General features: G+C 43.0%; 1 protein-coding gene across 1 annotated transcript in view; it reads right to left on the minus strand.

The window, feature by feature from the left end:
• The window catches only part of PRKDC (protein kinase, DNA-activated, catalytic subunit), an 87,172-nt gene that overhangs the window by 40,492 nt on the left and 25,706 nt on the right, over positions 1–20,974 (minus strand). The window contains exons 27-48 of the mRNA XM_081205378.1: positions 18,752–18,978; positions 18,425–18,519; positions 17,941–18,040; positions 17,285–17,415; positions 15,959–16,213; positions 15,181–15,407; positions 13,785–13,993; positions 13,548–13,680; positions 12,763–12,921; positions 10,974–11,177; positions 10,144–10,329; positions 7,809–7,913; positions 6,892–7,059; positions 6,367–6,494; positions 5,752–5,959; positions 5,438–5,616; positions 4,898–5,066; positions 3,894–3,959; positions 2,245–2,317; positions 1,779–1,927; positions 1,169–1,306; positions 8–127 (exon numbers count right to left, since the gene is read on the minus strand). Coding sequence (XP_081061504.1) covers positions 8–127; positions 1,169–1,306; positions 1,779–1,927; positions 2,245–2,317; positions 3,894–3,959; positions 4,898–5,066; positions 5,438–5,616; positions 5,752–5,959; positions 6,367–6,494; positions 6,892–7,059; positions 7,809–7,913; positions 10,144–10,329; positions 10,974–11,177; positions 12,763–12,921; positions 13,548–13,680; positions 13,785–13,993; positions 15,181–15,407; positions 15,959–16,213; positions 17,285–17,415; positions 17,941–18,040; positions 18,425–18,519; positions 18,752–18,978 — 3,429 coding nt within the window. The remainder of the gene's footprint in view (positions 1–7; positions 128–1,168; positions 1,307–1,778; positions 1,928–2,244; positions 2,318–3,893; positions 3,960–4,897; positions 5,067–5,437; positions 5,617–5,751; positions 5,960–6,366; positions 6,495–6,891; positions 7,060–7,808; positions 7,914–10,143; positions 10,330–10,973; positions 11,178–12,762; positions 12,922–13,547; positions 13,681–13,784; positions 13,994–15,180; positions 15,408–15,958; positions 16,214–17,284; positions 17,416–17,940; positions 18,041–18,424; positions 18,520–18,751; positions 18,979–20,974) is intronic.

Below are 20,974 nucleotides of genomic sequence, written 5' to 3' on the forward strand. Positions count from 1 at the left end.
GACTCACTTCTTCTGTATTCACAATGAGTTTTGCTACAAAGAGGCGAATATTTAATGGTACAGATGGATTTCCTAGTTTGCTGTGTAGAAACTTCATCCATGGAGGAAGATCTGGTGAATCTGTACCCTAAGTCCCGAAAAGATTATAAGTACACAGACACACACAGCCAATTACATTACAAGGTATAATTAAAATGCAACAAAAACACAGTGTTAAACCACAATTCCTCCTCAGTTACCAGTAGAGGTGCATCCCAAATCACGGGGGGGGGGGAGAGGGGGGGTTTACAGGGAAACAGATGCTTTACAGGAAGTAGAGTATGTCAGTTTCTTTCTGATCTACAGTAAGACAATATTTCTAAATGAATACAAGTACTTTGCTCAATATGAAATCAAACTTCACACCATGGAAAATGTTTGTTCCACAAACAATTTAAATTAAGGGTAAGGAACAGGATCCAGCTGGCAGGCCAGATCCTAAGCTTCCCCACAGGCCACTTTTTATAGGTAGGTAGGGCTTTCCATCTGTCAATCACCTAATGTTACCATGGGATCAAGTCATTCCACTTCAAAGGAAAGAATCAAGGGGCCTGTACTCCCAGGTTTTCCTTTCTAGGTGCACCTTGCACTTTTGAAGTCAGGCTTGAATTCAAGCCAGGGAAGCAAATAAAGAATCAGAACCACACTTCTGAGTGCGAAACGTTTTTCCATTTAGCTTGAGGTTTTAAGCTGCAGCTCAAACTATTCTGCATCTGATATGTCTCAGACCTGAGAACACTGGGTGCATTTTGCTCACAAACAGCCTGATGGCTGCATCTATAATGACTTAAATCAGTAGAACTTTTTATATAATTTATTTTATATCTATCTATCTATCCATCTATCTTTCTATCTCACACACATTTCTTTCATGGATCACTTCATCTAGTTGAGCTTATTTCCTGTAGTAACTGGGGATAAACCACAGGTAGGACAAGATCTTGCAGAATATGGAGTATCTGCACACAATGCTAAAGTCTTCACAAAAACAGAAAACGTTCACCTAGCAAGTATGTTGAGTCTTCAAGCATTTCTGTGGCAATACATTGACATATTTCTAAAAAAATAAACCTAGAAAGACCTAGGAAAAGATTATGTTAGCAACATATAAAGTCATGCCAACACTTACCTTTTCTACTGTGGGTGTGATTTTATTTGTGTGCATGTGTTTGATCAGGGTTGTCATAGAGGCCATACATTCATGCTGGTTCAGCTCATCCATCTCCAGTTCCATAAAATCATCTGAAACTATAGGTTCTGTGGGCTCCTTTTTAAACAAGCAAAACTGCCAATTAGTTCTGAAGATGTCATTTTTTTAAAAAAAAGTGAAATTAAACATGAATTTCATTTTATCCTTTCATTTTCTCTTCATAATATTGCTTTCCAAGTTAAGTGCTTGGTAGTAGTAGCAAAAATTATGAGGCTCTATACCAGGCTTCCTCAAACTCGACCCTCCATATGCTTTTGGCCTACAACTTCCATGATCCCTAGCTAGCAGGACCAGTGGTCAGGGATGATGGGAATTGTAGTCTCAAAACATCTGGAGGGCCGAGTTTGAGGAAGCCTGCTCTATACACTGATATATCCTCTACAGCTCTACATGTTTAAAAAGACCAAAGCTGTAACATTTGAATGTTCATGCTGATCTTTTAGAAGGAAATGGAACACAAACCAGAGCATGTGTGTTGTTTGTGTGAACATACTTGCAGCGTTCATACACAATAGACAAGTTAACTCACCTTTCTCCTGAAGTGAGAACCGGAGGCAATACGGTCTTGGGAATTATATGAAAAACTCTGTACTCCAGTTGAGAAATCAAATTGGCTCATCTCTTCACTCAGACTGCTATCTGCCATATACGATGCAGAAGCTAAATAGTGCGGCTCGACTAAAAGGGAAAGGCATAATCTGGTTATACTACTGCACAAATATCTATGCACACCTCCAGTGAAGAACTTCTAAGTAAACTGGTTTCATGTGTCAACTCTCAGGCTTCCTACAAACTTCTCACATTCATTCCTGTTTAAAACAAACTTAAGTACGTGTATCTGCATCTATGCCTTTTTAAACATTTTAAAAATTAATGCTTACATTCAGAATACAAAAAGATCACAGTTATTTTTATGTTACTCTGTAAAGCTCCAAGTACATCATCACCATCAATACATCAATACAGTTAAAAAAAGAAGAAGTAACAAATAATACCTGAATCCTCACTCATTGCTTCCCTGGCTTCTTTCCTAATGGCAATGTATTGTTTCTTTCTTTCCAGAGGAACCTAAAATACAAAAAAGTTTTCAAAGCTCCTTGGTAGCTTAAATAACACATAGTGCTACCAAATCTAGAGGGATCAAATGGAAGCAAAATTTATAAAATACAGAAGAGAAGTTAGCTCCAGTCAAAGGGTGAATGCTGCCTTGTGCTCGTTTTTTTTTTTATCTTGTCCCACTTCCTTTGTAGAATATGATCAAAGATTTTTCCATTTCTTGTGTTCTCTGAGCATCAGGCAACCATTTTGTCTGCCATTTCCTCCATTCACCTTGCAGTGAAGGAACCATCCCCACTAATCTCAGTCTTGCTGTTGGACACACTTTGAGTGTGATGTCAGGCCTCTCTCTATTCATGCAAACTCTGATCTGCTGACATCATGTATCACCATCACACATTCATTGCTATCATCATCTTGCATCTCTCAAAATTTGAGCAAACACATACTGTGCTGTATTTTCTTCTAAGACCTGCTTCCCTCCATGATCAGAGCACCACAGTGGGCCCACAAATTCCTACAGAAAAACTCCCCCACTACCTGAAACCATCACAGCAGAGACTTTGTGCCGTGGCGGAGGAACCATCTCTGGCACCCGGGGCGGGACGCCAAGGGGCAGGCTGGTGCATGTGCAACGTCCGTACAGATTGCGCTCATGCAACAACCATACGGGATGCCACTCTTGCACGCCATCCATACAGGCATCATCTGTACGGGATGCCGCTTGCATGGCGACCATACAGACTGCGCATGTGCGGCATACTGTACTAAGTATGGTCGCCGTGTGAGGGGCAGCCTGTATGGATGACGCACGAGAGCGGCAGCCCATGCGGACATCATGCAAGCAGCACCTACACTGACTGCGCACACCCTCGACTGCTCTACAGCTGGGGGGAGGCAGGGGGCATCTTGTCACACCCCCTCCAGAGTGGCACCCGGAGTAGCCAGCCCCCTCCGCACCCCATTCCATACGCCCCTGACTGTGTGGCAAGTTTACTGCTACAGCTACCTGCTTGGTTAGCAAAATAAGATACACAGCAGGATCTGGAATAAAATCTGGCCAAAGCACAGAATCTATGAAGGCTACCAAAGATCACCATGAAAGAAATAATTCAACCTTTATACCGTGGAACCTCGGTCACTGAACATTTCGGAAGTTGAACATTTCAGCTTTCGATAGCCGACAACCCGGACGTGAATGATTCCGTTTTTAAACGTACGTCAGAAGTTTAACGGCTTCCGAGGCACATTTCTCCATTTTTTTCAATGCATTTTGCTGACTAGCAATTGCACCTCAGTTGCTGAATGTTTCAGAAGTCGAATGCTCTTCCAGAACAGATTATGTTCAACAACCAAGGTTCCACTGTACTTGCGTTTTATGATTTAACCACAACTCTTAACTTGGTCTAGAACTCTTAAGGAAGTAAGATCTTCTCTTAATAGGGAGGTAACTTCATTTTACTTTCTCAAAACTGAAAGAGTATGTTATTTCACAGTATTATTGTTGATGTTGCTTCCATTGTATTTGATTTATTGTTGTGGGAAATAATACATTAGCAGTGAAAATTAAAAAGGAACCTTTTCCTACCTCAATCTCTATAGGAAATGAATAATGGTGCTGTAAATCCAACAAGTTTTCAAGAATAAAGAGATTCTGCAGAAAAAGAAGACATGCAAATTTTAAATGAACAATCATGCTGCAATTTACAAAATGTTAATTATCCAGTTAGCTGTATGTTCCAAGAATACATTTAGAAGTAATTGCCATCACGAAAAGTTCAATAAAAATCCAATATATTAATTGCTCTTATTAAAATCTAAATTCCCCAAATCTCACCACTGAAAGCAGACATTCCCAAGAGAAATAAGCCCACACAATGTATTCCAAGCCCTGACAGAAGACAGTCAACCTGTCCTTTCTGCCTACTGCAAGCAGCAGCATAGCTTAGATAGGAGAATCTCCTGCACCTATGGTAAAGAGTTCTGTCCTGGGCCCGTTGTTGTTCAACATCTTTATAAATGATTTGGATGGAGGTATTGCAGGGATGACACCAATCTCCTCTATAAATATACTGTCTCAAGTTACTCAGTAGATCTGTTATGTTGCATAGCAATCACCCACCAATCTCTTTTTAACAGTGGTACCTTGTGTTACGTACCATCCCCCTGACGAATGCTGTGGATTATGTGCTCCACTAACCTGGAAGTAGATGCTCCTTGCTGCGACCTTTGCCCTGGGATGCGAGCAGAAGTCACGCTCTGGCGGTGTGGCAGCAGCGGGAGGCGCCATTAGAGAAAGCGCACCTCATGTTACAAGAGGTTTCCTGTTACGAACAGACCTCTGGAACGGATTAAGTATATAACATGAGGTACCACTGTACTTCCAATAAAATAGGGAGGGCTATTAATTTATCCAGTTTCCTTGAACAGGTACCATGTTCAATGAACTGACTTGAGACTACAGTAGCATCAATAAGTGTATGGCTCTTACTTGATTGGTGGGCCAGCTGATAACCTTTCTAAAGCTGAATTGGATCTCAGAGCCAGCCACTATTAACCTCTAGCCTGGGTGACATTTCATTATATACACACCTTTTCTGGTTTTTCTGTGAAAAGAAAGCCTTGGTAAAATTTACTTTCGCTGAACACACAGCTAATAACAGCAATGGCACAATTATATGCAGCACAATGATACTGTCTCCTCTTTTCCAATAGCTGAGTTTCACCAGACATGTTTTCTGTAAAGGCATCATGGCAGGACCTTGAATCAAAACAGATAAAGAGCACTTTTACAGGAAATCATACAGTCTGTAAAACAGTAAAAATGAATGTTTAAAACATGTTTTAAAAATAAAAATCAATATGCTAAAACCACAAAAAAACACATGGCAGCTTCTGTATGTCCACATAGACTTCGCTAAACATGGGTATTTTTTAGCAGTTGCCGAAAAGAGTACAGTGGAAGTGCCTGCCTGATGTCAACAGGCAGGAGTTTCAAAATGTTTGAACTTGTGAATTGGATAAAACTTAAGCTGATGGGACTGACCTACAGCCTAACTTGAGTTGGGGCATCATGTGAAATCAAGCTAAATGGTGGCACACTGGTTTAAAGGAGAAGTGAGAAATTCTTACTTCATTAGCACCTTCGTAAGTTCATTGCCTTCTGCACATGTGGAGCCCTTGAAAGCCTGGTTAATTCTAGAGTCTTTAGAATATACTTCTTCTTTTGAAAGACGTGAATACATCACTTTCAGAATTTTGTAATAGCTCATTTTCTTGCTGAGTTGTGTTTCAAAAACAGTTTCATTTGACTGGAAAAAATATAAAAAGTAAAAAAAGATTCTAGGTGATGACTCAGCAAGAATGCTTAAGCAGCTTCGAAGATAAGTGTACCGTTATTCAGTTATTTGAAATGTCAGTTTCAGAAGGCACAGATTAAACTTTACCTTGGTAAATCTAGATTTCAGCGTCTCCATAGCCTCCACGATAATCTTACTTAAAAAAACTTTCAGGGCATCCAAGCTGCAGTGAAGCAACAGGATGAGAAGAGAGCCATCCACATAGGCTTGACGAGTTGCATTTGAGAGAAGGGCTTCACTCTGGAACATTTTGTGAATGGTGTCCAGCAACGTTACTTGTTTGTCCCAGCTGCCCCTAAACATAGTGAAAAATTTAGAATGATGTTCAATCACATTCCTAGTTAAAACTCAAATCCAATCCCAAATCTCTTCTAGAAGCATCTTAAGAAGTGATTTAACTATGACAATAAATTAAAAAAACCAGGCTCTGCAGGGATATTTTCAAATAAAAACTTTGGGCATATAAGCCATGTAAGTAAAATATTTTTGCACACCAATCACACATAGCAGCCTACAGGAAATATAGACAACCAAGAAAAGCTTAAATGGCTGCAACTAAAGGAATCTGAAATTAAACAAGTTTCCCTGCATTCTCAATAATCCTTCACTTCAATGCTTGAGTTCAACTAGTTACCAACTCTTGTCTTTTAAACTGTGTGATTTGTAAAAACTGGGAGATACACTACCACTTCAAAGCACTACCTTCTGGCAATTCTTTTGAAGCTGAGTTCAAATAATTCTTCCATTATATGTCTCTGGTCCCTGCAAAGAATTTCTGTCATCAGCTGCAACAACATTGGACTCTGGGATAATTCAAGTGCATCTAGGAACTAGAGTTTGGCGAGGGGCAGGCGGGGTCGAGAAGAGATAAACAGAGTATATGCAAAATCTGATTAGAACTAAAGATACATTTGAAAGTGAAAACAAAATATAATATATATTCTATAAAAAACATATAATAGAAATCATTTTTACTTTAGCCTACACAGATGCAGCATTTCTGCTTGCAACTTGTTTCACAAGATTGGATCCAACCAAATCTTCCCATTAGCACAAGGACTTTGAATCATTGCACAAGCAGAATTTCTTGTGAAAATGGAACAACTTTGTTTGATACAAGCTGAATTTTGTTTGCTTTTCATTTTTTTAAGTGTATTACTTAGGGCTCAGAACAGGTAAGAGCCATTCTAAAATGCCTATGAGTAAATGACAGATCTTTTCACTTACTTTTTTCGTGCAATCCACATAGTTATTGTATCTCAAGGTTCCTTTAGGAAACTCATCCGATCTCAAAGGGAAATTAAAGACTACAAGTTGGTCAAGTGCATTCTTAAGGTCATCAAGCCTTTCTCCAACGAGATTAGTAAAGAATGGAAGAATAATAACAGCTTGACTCTGAAATACACATGCAACTTAGAATCAATTGTATTATATGTTCAGGCACATCTAAAAATCTTTATTCTTCGAATAAAATTCTGAGGAAGGAGAGGATATCTGCCAAGTACAAGTTAGGCATGCTGAATTCTATCACAGCCAACACTAACCATATTTCACTGTTAACAAGGGAGATGAAATTACTGTAATGCTCTAATTTTGAATCTTGGGTAATTGCAAGCAGTAAACACAGTTAAAGCTGTGTAGGGAGGACAGGGGGAATGGGTGTGGTATGGAAATGGGTCGTCTGCAGTATGAAGCAAGGCATCCCCCTAGTCTAGTTAAAATGCAGTGGTAAACTGTGTCTGTTTAGCTTAGCTCTGGGTTGATTGTATATGCAAACCTATTCAGGCTCACTAACTATGGCTTGTTTGGGGCCGACAAACCACAATCCAAAACCATGGTTCAAATTCAGCTGTGAAAACTGGTTTACATTAACTGTTGTGTTGTTGTTCGATCCAAACATGGTATCCTGGGCTTATTCCAAAGTTTGTTGCATTGCTCTGTGCCCACTGCCCATCCTGGCTACAGAGTGTGTGGAAACAATGGCTTGAAAACAAAACTGTTCATGTGGTGAGGAGCGACACTCGCTGAGGCTTTTGCAGACCTCTCTGAGGGTACTTGCAAGTTTCTTTAAGAATGAATGAACGAATGATTGTGTGGACAAAGTTCTCTGCTAACTTTGCAAATAGTAAAAAAAATTAACTTACCTTGAGATTTAGACCCAACATCTGGTCAGTAAGTAGACTTGTATATGTATTAAAAACTATAGAAAATGCCTCATGGTGTGTATTGAATGACACAGAAGAGTCAATCTGGAGAAAGGAAAGAAATTTAAAGCCAAATTTTCACTTAGAATTAATTCATGTATACAACTACATCAGTCAAAAAAGTTGTTGAAATATGTTTTAACTGACACCACATGTGTATGCGAGGAAGTTCGGATTGAATATTTATTTATTTATTTATTTATTTATTTATTTATTTATTTATTATATCCTAAACCTTTTGTGGAATAAGATTCTCTGGGTGGATAGCATCCAGCAAAAAAAGAAACAAAGAAAATTATAATGATGCAAATTAAGAACAGGAGCAATCAGAAGAAACTCTTCCCTACATCAGAACACACACCCTCAGAAAAAAACAAGGTCCAATCATTCAGAAAGACTAATGTTACCAGACATGTTTTCAAGTTAGCCCAGGACCTGATCCAACCATTATTGTACAGAGTCCAGGAAATGCATCTGATTAGCTATGCAACATCCAGGTAAGGAATACAGCTGTTGTAGTTAAAACATGTATAGACCACTTCACAGCATAAAATCACCAAAGGCATATACATAGTAAAAACAGAATAATATAGGGAGGGGTGCTGTAATAATTACAGTGGTGCCTCGCAAGACGAAATTAATTCGTTCCGCAAGTCTCTTCGTCTTGCGAGTTTTTCGTCTTGCGATGCACGGTTTCCCATAGGAATGCATTGAAAATCAATTAATGCGTTCCTAGGGAAACCGCCTTCAGACCAGGTCTGGGGACAGTCTGTCCCCGGACCTCTTCTGAAGGCTGGGGGGGGGGACAAGGGCTTTTCTTCCCACCCCCAGCATTTTAAAAAACCCCGGGACAGCGGAGGACTTCTCCGCTGTCCGGGCGATCTTAAAATGCTGGCGGGCGGCATTTTAAAATCACCCCGGGACAGCGGAGGACTTCTCCACTGTCCGGGGCGATTTAAAAGCCCCTGGGAAGGCAGGCAGGGGGGACAAAGACTTTTGCCCCCCGCCGCCTTCAGAAGAGGTCCTGGACCTCTTCTGAAGGCGGGCGGGGGGCGAAAGTCTTTGCTCCCCCCCGCCTGCCTTCAAAAGCCCTCCGGGACAGGCAGGCAGGGGGGAGCAAAGACTTTCGCCCCCCGCCCGCCTTCAGAAGAGGTCCAGGACCTCTTCTGAAGGCGGGCGGGGGGCGAAAGTCTTTGCTCCCCCCCGCCTGCCTTCAAAAGCCCTCCGGGACAGCGGAGAAACGCGCTGTGTTTCTCCGCTCTCCCGGGAAGGCAGGCAGGGGGGAACAAAGACTTTCGCCCCCCGCCCGCCTTCAGAAGGTGTTCCCTCCCCGCCGCCCAGCTTTGGAACGATGCTCCGAAGCCCGACGGCGGGGGCAGGTGTTCCCTCCCCGCCGCCCGGCTTCGGAGCATCGTTCCGAAGCCCGGCGGCGGCGGGAGGAGGCGTTCCCGCCCCACCGCCCGGCTTCGGAGGAGGTCCGAGGACAGTGGGGAAGACGCGCTGCGCTTCCCCGCTGTCCCGGATATTTTCCTATGGGCTGTCGTCTTGCAAAGCAAGCCCATAGGAAAATTCGTCTTGCGAAGCGCCTCCAAAACGGAAAACCCTTTCGTCTAGCGGGTTTTCCGTCTTGCGAGGCGTTCGTCTTGCGAGGTACCACTGTACTAGGGTGCAATAGGAATGCTGAAAGAGGTGTAGATAGACCAGAATGCTCTGGTCATCTTAATTCAGCACCCTGAAAACAACTGCGGGGTGCAGAACACCCCAGTGCAGCTGGCCTTATTGCACATCTTCAGTTTCCTCCAAATACCCAGGATACCTCCAGTGTTTCCCTAAGCAACAGCCAAGGTTGAGTTGCATGCTTCAAATGTCCTAGGCCACTGAATTAGGATATGCATAGGCCTTTCACTGCTGCACTGCACAGCAGAGAAAGAGGTCGCAGATCTATATAGCACCTAAGGACTGGATCTGGGTGTTAGCTGCACCACATAACCAGACCTTGGGATCACTTCTGTACTGGAGACAGTTCTCTGAACAAAAGCCCCCAAATATCTCCATGCTCATATTTTGCACACTTTCCAAAATACAGTGCCAATAAAATAATGTTAAACCTCAAGAATAAACATTTCAAAATTAGAAGAAGAATATCATCTAGATTTTTCTTAAATGTTTCACACCTGGGATCTGTTGTGATATCACCGACTCTCTAAAACTAACCAGAGTGGGCCTTGGGCTCCCTCACATGTCCTGAACTCAGCTATTACAGTTGTAGCTTTACCTGCAGAACTTTAGCTAGCAGGGTTAGGACAGCCATTTTGCTTTCAGGAGCAGAATCTTTGGTCCACCAGTGGTCAAGCTGTCTCCAGTTTTTCAAAATAGCCACCACCAGTTTCACTCCTTGTTGCTTGCGAACAGCACGGTCTCTAAAGCTCTGGTCCAACATACCATTCAAAACAGTACCAACCTGAAAGCAGAGTATGGGTACCATGAAATATTGATGTAATTCAACACCCAGACTAAAGCATAATGTTTTCAAGATTAGCAGCCAAATGAATCATTACAGTGGTCCTAAGCTTTTCTATGGCCATTTCTGCCAAAGATGGCCTTCCACAAAGAATGGCTGAAATTAAGCATCTGAGAAAATGAAAATGCAATGTCAAAAATCCTTAGATTCCACATAGATTACCAATGCTTACAATGCATTAAATTTTTCTCAGACATTTAAGCTGATTAAATTTGCAACATAGCAAAGTGTAATTCATTATTTCAGACTTTGCACAAAACCTGAAATAAGAATGTGTAAGTTAAATGGTCTCAAGATGTCAGTACCAGGGGGAAATCCTTACAATCACTCTTTGTAGTACAGTAGGAGAGAGAAAAATTACATCTTTCCCATTTTGTTGCTAGGCACAGACTTTGGAAGCGCTGGGGCAGCCGTATACAAACATTCACAGGGATTATGTTTACTGAATTAAAACAGGAAACAGAATATTCCTTGCTGCAACAAGAAGGTAGAGTTACTGCTCTCTCTCTCTCTTTTATTTCAGTTGCTCAGGAGTAAAATGTGTGAGAGAATAAGTTTGCCAGCTGAAAGTAGAAGTACATTACCATTTTGGGGCTGTCTTGAGCTGATTTCATAAGCTGAAGTACTGCTATATCCATATTTTCCAGCAACTCTTCATTAATGGCTTCCCCAAACAAGCTGTAGAAATACTCTCCATGAGAAAAACTGATAAGGTTTCTTTGAGATGTTCCAGATAATGGCACAGATAACATTAATGTGTTCAGCAGGAGACTCACCAGCTCTATGCACTATAGGGAAATGAATATAAAAGTGTTACATTTGTATATCTTAACATCATTAGCAAACTTTTCAGTCAAAAAATGTATACCTTTCCCCATCTTTACAACTTTGGAGCATCCTCAGTTCCACACAAACGGATGAAGGGCTAAGAATCCTGTTTGGGTGGAGGAGCCCCACCCAGTCTGAGGAGCTATTCCAAAAAACTCCAACATTAGAACAAAAATCTAGTAAACAATGAGCATCCTGGACACCAAGCCAGAGAAGAGAAAAAGAGGAATTAATATGATGAGCTTTCTTCAACTACAGTGCCTTCTCGGGTCCTGAGGTAACTATGGGTCTAGGAATTAACAACCTTAAAAAAATAACCTTGGGTGAATCAGGATATCCTCCATCCATTGAGAAAAATGAATATTTATGCTGAGCAACAGCATCCTGCTTTTGTCTGTCTCAGAGAGATTAATTATTGGGATTAACTGTCAATAAATTTATGTAATAAATTAATTAAATAGATCAATTAGTAAAATAAATTGGGATTGTTATTAAAAACCACCATTCAATCTATTACCTACCCTTCGTCATAAGGCCCAAGGGTGGGTGTCATCAATTTAAAATGCAATATTAAAAAAAATACATCTTTGGACCCAGCCTATGCTTCTGACTGTATCTGAGGTGTCAAAAGCTAGGGTCAAGAGCTGTATGTTCAGCATATGATGCATATGAAACAGCAGGACCCATGTAGAAGAATCAACCTGCTTGGAATGTTCTGCTCAAGAGTTGTGCCAGAGCAGCATCAGTATCTGCTAGTATAAGGTGATTCTGGGCTCTAGCTACCAGCCAATCACTCTGGAGGACCATGGTCTAGGTCCTGCTTTCTCTTTTGCTACTGTTGGTATCTTGATTTATTTCTCTTTCTTAAATGAACAATATGGTGGAGGGAGAGAGAAAGAAAGAAGGAAAGGTCTCCTGAGCATTGCTGTTCAGGTGCAGAGCTGTTCCGACATCAATGTTCCCTTAGTGGAAAGGATGAGAGGGGAGAGATTTTGTGTGTACAGCGGTACCTCAAGTTACAGATGCTTCAGGTTACAGACTCCACTAACCCAGAAATAGTACCTCGGGTTAAGAAATTTACTTCAGGATGAGAACAGAAATTGTGTGGCGGCGGCAGCAGAAGGCCCCATTAGCTAAAGTGGTACCTCAGGTTAAGAACAGTTTCAGGTTAGGAATGGACCTCCAGAACGAATTAAGTTCTTAACCCAAGGTACCACTGTACAGGATCCTGGTTGCCTTGTGCAAAAGCCAGGGTCCAAGAGCGTTCTCCTCCACTTAGAGAGACAGAATGTGCTCATCACAGAGTTTAAGTGAAATCTATATCTACACACACACCTATGTAGAAAGATATGAATGAAGGACATGATTAAACTTATTCATGACAGAGGACGCCATTTAAATTTTTCTCCTCTGTGATACTGGTAACAACTTGGGTGACTAACTAAAATCACAGGTAGCAGCAATCAGAAAATCGGATAATCTGAAATATCAGGGACATGAACATCAGAAAATAAATGCATGGCATCAACAAGGCCTGGCTCCTACCTGTACACCGAAAGCAAAAGCCAGATGCAGCAGACTCTCAGCTAATCGTTTACTGTTGATGTCCAACAAGGGTAGGGACTGCCTTTCGACTCCTGGTGCAATACCTTTGTATACAACTAACATGAGTTTAGAGCCAGTCTCACAATGCAGAGCTGAAACCTTAGGGAGGAGGAAAAGAACAAAAAATGCAGTAGAAAAAAAAAGTTCAGAATCACTGGGGGGGACGACAATAAAAGTTTTTAAGCTGAAGTTACGATGTGCCTTTTCTTCTCTTGCCACTTGCAAACTCTTCTTAAGAGATTCTTCTGGAGTTAAACAATCATCAGGAATGAAGGAAACGTTATGCCTTCCTCCTGCAAGCATGCCCTGCCCCCCAAATAACCAAGAATCGGAACACCATGGTTTTAATGCCACCAGAACAGCAATATCTCATGAGCAGCTGTCATTACGAGAACCTCAATGTGAACAAAATTAGATTCACCCAACAGTGCACAAATTCAAACATGTGATAGCAATCTTCTTAAGGAGGCAGAAGAGAGGAAGCATTTGCTCCATTTTTTGCAAAGGAAATGCACTCCGTTTATCCTCCAGTCAAGAAGCATGGTTACTGGTAACTGCATAACGTACAGCACCTTATATTGAATTTTTGTTATGCTATAATAGGTTGGCAGTGTAGTTACTGCAAAACTACTCTAGTGAACTTACGTTATACTACTTCCAATAAATAAATATTTTTTGCTTTACAAAGTGCTGATGCCAATACAAATGACAAGCTGTGTTTTTACCTCATGCTGCAAAGTACAATGAAGAAGGCCGGCGTTATGAAGCTGTTTGCATGCAGACAGGATGGAACCAATCCTAACGTGATCCAACCGTGCGTCTGGATTGTACAGCTCAACACTGCAAAGTTCCTCAATGCTGGCAAAACAAAAGAGAACTGATACTAAGCATGTGGCTCGAGCAATAAGTCATTTGTTTTGTTTTATGCATTTATTAGATCCTTATGTTCAGAGACATCCTACCTTTTTGATGTTATTATTTTCTTTATGCTGATCTCCAAAGGTTCTCTATAAGGAGATCTCATCAAAGCTTTTATAAGCCTGACGCAAACATCTGGAAGCTTTTCCATAACTTGTACATCAGCTGTATTAAACCCTATGCTTCTGGGGTCACAGACGGTCCTCACAACAAGCTCTATCAGATTCTCATTAAGCAACTGTCTCTCAAGCAGCTGGGAATTACAAGATAAAAATGAGACAAAAAGTTTTAATTTCATAATCCAACCATTTTCACTTACATTCAAGGTTTCATCATTCAAGATTTTATCTGCCTGCACCTCTCAGCAGAAGCAAAATAGTCCCTTTGATCCTCACACCTTACTTCTTGGTTTTGCTGTCTTAATGTAATCCACTTACCTTGCCTGGTAATTAACCCCATGTAACAGGATCCGCAGCTCATTCATCAGTAGGGTCAGAGGACATGTTTTACAATGTGCAAAGGCAATCTGGGATCCAAAGAGTTTTTTTAGGTTGCAGCAAATGGCTTATGCAAGTAATTACTGGATTTTCTTATTTTGAACTCCTCAGTGTAACAAACAGCTTTGTTCCATTTAGCAAATAATTTGCCACTTATGGGAAGCATCCAGCGCTGCCGGGGAATTTTTAGAAACCCAAAAATATTGTGATTTTTAAACGGACAGTATAATTTGTGAGTTTTCACCCATCACACCAAAAATCAGGTAAAGTCATGACAAAGTCACATTTTGGTCTGCCATCTTGATTCAAAATGGTGCCCGGAATCCAAACCTCAAAAAAGACTGCTTCCCCCACTTCTGGAACACTTGTGCCAAGTTGGCAGTGCTTAAGCCCTGGGGAGGTCACTTCGGTGCTGCTAACACAGTGGTTTGGCTTCACCCTCAGAGGCACACTCCATTGTCTCTCAGGACAGGGAGCTGCCAATAACAACAACATGCCAAAATCAAGTTTCAGTCCACCATCTTGAATCAAAATAGCTCCTGGCATCCCAACATTGCAAAAGACTACCCCCACCCTCAGAAACCATCATGCTGAGTTTGGCGATGGTATTTCAAGAGGTTGCCAAACCTAGACAAAAAAGATTGAAGTTGCACCAAAGCCATGTTTTAGCACACAATCTTGATTCCAAACAATGGCCAACATCCAAACACCAATGGAGAGGCACTGCCCCCACTTGGGAAACCCTCATGCCAAGTTTGAATTCTCAAGAGGCATCTCAACATATAAAGAAGAAACGAAAAGACAAACAGACAGACAAATCACATTCCAAACTATATAGTAGATGATGCATGGGGAGCAGGGACTGTTCAAAAAACACATATTATTGAGCACAGGTAACTAACAGCACTTTTGTTTAGACCTTGGGCAACAAACACAAGCTTACCTTCCAGAATTCCTGCTGGTGGGTCTCCAAAACCATGCTTACAAAAATCATAATTCGAACTACAATGGTACATTTGCTGTAATTGTACTCTTCTCTTTCTTGTGGACTGAACATGTTGCCTTTGGACCCAGTGCTAAAACACTGTTCTGCACCAGACACATCATGCAAGGCCATTTTTTCCAGGAAGAAGCCCAACGATGTCAGGAATGAAGACCCTATATTTGTAGCTTGGAGGGAAAAATGCACTAGCATAGAAATAGTTTCCTCAGAATATAAAATACAACCTTATTTTGTTAGACATAAGAATTATGTGAAGGGAATAAATAGCAAAACCAACATACTTTTTGCCCCCAATGGTCTAGAACTATGCTTCACTCAATTTCCCTTCCCTTCTATCACACCACTAACATTATATTTTAGATACATATTTTGATAATACTAAAATAGCAAAAGAGTAATAAAAAAAATCAGCTGAATGTTATTTCACGTAATGTGGCCTACAGTGCTTAACAGCAAAGATGACTGTAAGAGCTTGTGGAGGTAAGACAACTCCAGATGACAAAGGCTGCTATAGAAGAGTACTTCGAACTTTCTGTGGGAGAGTAAGACAAACATTGTAAAGGAGAAACGGGGCACTGGGATAAAACAAGGGAACATCTGAACATGAAGACATGCCTGCCCAATGTGTGGAACAGTGGGTATCCCACTATTATGCACTTTGCTCTAATGGATTATGAAAGACAACTAATCAAAAAAGCTGCTTCTGTAGTTTACTTACCCAGCATCTCATTTGGTTTGATCATTCCCTGCTCGATAAAAGTATTGTAACAGTCCAAAGAAGCCAAAAGCATATCCATCCATTGCACAACAGCGCGCAAACTAAAGGTCTCTTGCAAATCATGAAGAGTTGGGTGGGCCAGTATCCCGGATATATTTTCACCCTCACAACCACCTCCTTCAATTTTTTTAATGAGGAAAGAGATTCCTTGTTTCTGAAGGACATCACCCAACCAAGAAGATGGGGACTTGTTATCTGATGAAGAAACAGAAGTAGGACCTTTGAATGGTACATAGCCTATGTCTTGGCAGAGTTGAACAAATTATTAATGGAAACTGTGGCTAGATCTCTCTTTTCTGGCCGCAAAAGCATGAAAGAAATTTTTCCCATTAAAACCATCCTGTCCAGCTGCTGTTCTCATACATTACAATTTTTAATTTGGTTATGTTATTCACCTTTAAACTCACTCCTACATTTTAAGGTATAGTGTTATAGATCTTATTTTAGCCATGTTTTAGATATTCCTGATATTCTGTATCATTTATGTATCATAATTCTGAAGAAAATTGAAAGATAATTTCACAGTACTTTTATCTAGCAAAAGAAAGAAAAAAGACCTTCGCAAATTCTTAGGCTACAATCCTGAGCTATTTAAATCCCATAATGTTAACAAGGTACCCACATACCTTATTTCAGATCCAACTTTTCACCAGTGAATGAAGACTTCATGTGGATTCATATGGGGGACTCAAGCTAAAAAGAACACTGACTTGCCTAAAACCATTTGATGAGCTCAAGGCAAAGGTTACAGCTCAACTGAAGAATTCCTGATTCACCACACAGACCGCATTCAGATGTTTTTATTTCAGTTTATAAGCCAAGCTACAAGCAGCATTAGGAGTCCCTTACAACTCTACAATTCTGTGTGCTATGATTTATGACTGCACATGCAGCCCCTTTGTTCCTTCCTGCATGCAAACAAGCAAGCAAGCCAACCAAGAAGGGTTCCATCAAGCATAGTTTTGTTTTGCTTTTTGTCCAAACTAGGAAACTATGGCTAACAACTCTGAAACAAGTCAGGATATAAAGCCAACTTCAAACCACGGCTTTTCCAAAAGAGTTGACCATAGATTCTAAGTTCGGACAAAACAGGCAATGATAGTTAATGGAAGACTTCCTGGTTCGTTTGGTTGCTCTCACAAAGGGACAAGTGAAGATACTATGCACACAGTCAAAAGACCACAAAAGCAAGAAGTCACTCACTGTCTCACAGCCACCATATTTACACCAGCAGTATATTGCTCACATATGCTGCAGCATACAAACCTGGCAGCAAGGGAACTAATTCGAAGAAAAGCTCCATAACTTTATGCCGGCATTCTGTTTGGGGTCGTCCACACTGCATCAAAAGCCACATGACAACATCCTCCAAGCATATGGATGTCTGTGGAAATCCCCTATATAAGGTGGTTACAAAAAAGAAGTCTGAAGTTATTAGCCGAATAATAATAATTTATTATTTATACCCAGCCCATCTGGCTGGGTTTCCCCAGCCACTCTGGGTGGCTTCCAACAAAATATTAAAATACAGTGGTCTGTTAAACATTAAAAGCTTCCCTAAACAGGGCTGCCTTCAGATGTCTTCTAAAAGTCTGTTAGTTGTTTTTTCCTTTGACATCTGGTGGGAGGGCATTCCACAGGGCAGGTGCCACTACCAAGAAGGCCCTCTGCCTGGTTCCCTGTAACTTGGCTTCTCGAAGCAAGGGAACCGCCAGAAGGCCCTCAGCGCTGGACATCAGTGGTTGGGCAGAACAATGCTCCTTCAGGTATACTGGACCGAGGCCGTATAGGCAGTCAGTTACTTAAAACATTGCTCTGCTTATAAATTTGAAAGAAAAAGAAGTATTTCAAATCTACATTATATGTGTTGTGTTGTTTCCCACAACAAACATACCTCTCAGAACTCCAAAGAGATTACTAACCTAGGTATCCGCCGTTGATTTTCTTTGTTGAGGCTTGATGCTTTATGCTTAATTATACGCTTCAGGTGATCAACAGCATCACAACATTGTTGAGTTGTGCCTGTTTTAAATTTTTTGAAAATATGATATGGTAACTGGCCCAAAATAAAATTTATAAAAGGCCATGTTTGTTTCTGGCCCTGTAGACAATGCTAAAAATACACTTTACTTCACAAATTTACACTTTTTAAAAAGTGCATAATAATGGAAAAGTAAATTAACATAAAATGTGGAACATGAGAAGCATTTTAAAGGGTATCATTTCAAATTTGCCCTTCCAAGCATGTTTCTTTATTTTTATTACAAGGCAGACATTTTAGCAGTTTCCATAACTTAAACATTTTAACTAAAAACTCCAAATATATAGGTCTGCATTTCTTCAAGATTTGAAGCACCAAGTATGAAGCCTATCAAAAAAACTTTGAAACAAGCTTTCAACATATACCTAAAGATTTCTCATCTCCATGTGTTAAGGCCAGACTTTCCAGGTACACAACCAATGCTTCAAAAACGAACTGGTCCACCAAAGCACTTTCTTCCCTATGAAACATGAAAAAATTAGATAAGCAAACTAATATTTTCAGCATTAGACAACAAAGCATCCTTTTCTGTTGCCAGAAATATCACACCATTTTTCAGCCAGAGTATAAAAATACTGTTTTGATCTCTGTGGAAGCTTTAGTAAACACTGCATTCTCTCTCTCCTCAAAGTATGGACATTCCCTTTATTATTTTCATGCAGCATAGCAAAAATACAAACTCTGTTGCTTACCTAAATTCTCTGTAGATGTTGTTAAAAGCAAGAGAACTTCCCAACCGCTTGAAAGCATTGGGATGGAGAGCAAGACTGTATAGTCTCTTGAAGAGCGACTTGGTATTTACTGGACTTCTCTCCTGCTGCTGCGGTGTACTCTGCTTAATAGACCATTTCAAAAATTCTCGGACACACTGACCACAGAAGTCTCTCAGAGCACTGTCCACAGGGTCTACTATCCCTTCCTGAAACAGAGAATGGGCTTGGTTCACCATAAAGGAATTCTGTGATAAGAATTTATTTCCTCAACCCCTGTACTGCACATTTCATTGGATGAGTAATGAAGAATTAGTTGATAAGGAAAAAAGTAGAGAGATTTCTCATACAGTGGTGCCTCGCAAGACGAAATTAATTCGTTCCGCAAGTTTTTTCTTCTTGCGAGTTTTTCGTCTTGCGATGCACGGTTTCCCATAGGAATGCATTGAAAATCAATTAATGCGTTCCTAGGGAAACCGCCTTCAGACCAGGTCCGGGGACAGTCTGTCCCCCGACCTCTTCTGAAGGCTGGGGGGGGGGGAACCAAGGGCTTTTCTTCCCACCCCCAGCCTTCAGAAAGCTGTTCTGAAGGCTGGTGGTGGGAAGAAAAGCCCTTCTTCCCACCTCCCGCCCCGCAAGCTCCGGGGACAGGAGGGCTTTGCTGCCGACCTCCAGCATTTTAAAAGCCCCTGCTGTCCCGGGGCGATTTTAAAATGCTGGCGGGCGGGAGCAGAGAAGCAGCCCCCTGCGACCCTCTCCCGGCTGGAGAGGTGACGTGCGCCTATGGCAGGAGCCTCCATAGGCGCGCGTCACCTCTCCAGCTGGGAGAGCGCGCGGGAGGCTAAAGCAGCCCCCTGCGACCCTCCCCCGGCTGGAGAGGTGACACGCGCCTATGGCAGGAGCCTCCATAGGCGCGCGTCACCTCTCCAGCTGGGAGAGCGCGCGCGGGGCTAAAGCAGCCCCCTGCGACCGGGAGAGGGTCGCAGGGGGCTGCTTTAGCCCCGCGCGCCCTCTCCCAGCTGGAGAGGTGACGCGCGCCTATGGAGGCTCCTGCCCCGCTCGGGATGGCAGTCCCGGGACGGCAGACAGCTCTGCGCCGGCATCCAGAGCGGGGCGGGACTTAGCGCCCCGCTCGGGATGGCGGCACACATCTGCCTGCAGTCCCGGGACGGCAGACAGCTCTGCGCTGGCATCCAGAGTGGGGCGGGACTTAGCGCCCCGCTTGGGATGGCGGCGCAGATGTGCCTGCAGTCCCGGCAGGGCAGACAGCTCTGCGCCGCCATCCCGAGCGGGGCGGGACTTAGCGCCCCGCTCGGGATGGTGGCGCAGATCTGCCTGCAGTCCCCGGACTGCAGGCAGCTTTGCGCGGCCATCTGGAGCGGGGCGGGCTTCGCCCCCGGCTCCCGATGGCCGCGCAGAGCTGCGCTGAAACCGGGACGGCAGACAGCTCTGCACCGCCATCCCGAGCGGGGCGGGACTTAGCGCCCCGCTCGGGATGGCGGCACAGATGTGCCTGCAGTCCCCGGACGGCAGACAGCTCTGCGCCGGCATCCAGAGCGGGGCGGGACTTAGCGCCCCGCTCGGGATGGCGGCGCAGATGTGCCTGCAGTCCCCGGATGGCAGACAGCTCTGCGCCGGCATCCAGAGCGGGGCGGGACTTAGCGCCCCGCTCGGGATGGTGGCGCAGATGTGCCTGCAGTCCCGGCAGGGCAGACAGCTCTGCGCCGCCATCCCGAGCGGGGCGGGACTTAGCGCCCCGCTCGGGATGGTGGCGCAGATCCGCCTGCAGTCCCTGGACTGCAGGTAGCTTTGCGCGGCCATCTGGAGCGGGGCGGGCTTTGCCCCCGGCTCCCGATGGCCGTGCAGAGCCCGCGCTGATCCCGGCACGGCAGACAGCTCTGCGCCGCCATCCCGAGCGGGGCAGGACTTCTCTGCTGTCCCGGGGAGATTTTAAAATGCTGGGGGTCGGCAGCGAACGCTTCGCCCCCGCCCGCCAGCATTTTAAGATCGCCCGGTGCAGCGGAGAAGTCTCCACTGTCCCGGGAAGGCAGGCGGGGGGGGGGAGCAAAGACTTTTGCCCCCCGCCGGCCTTCAGAAGAGGTCCAGGACCTCTTCTGAAGGCCGGCTGTGGGCGAAAGTCTTTGCTCCCGACCGCCAGCAATTTAAAACAGGTCCCCGGAGATTTCCCTATGGGCTTTCGTCTTG

Source organism: Podarcis bocagei (assembly GCF_964188305.1).
Source record: "Podarcis bocagei genome assembly, chromosome: 8".
In the NCBI taxonomy this organism is placed as follows: Eukaryota; Metazoa; Chordata; class Lepidosauria; order Squamata; family Lacertidae; genus Podarcis; species Podarcis bocagei.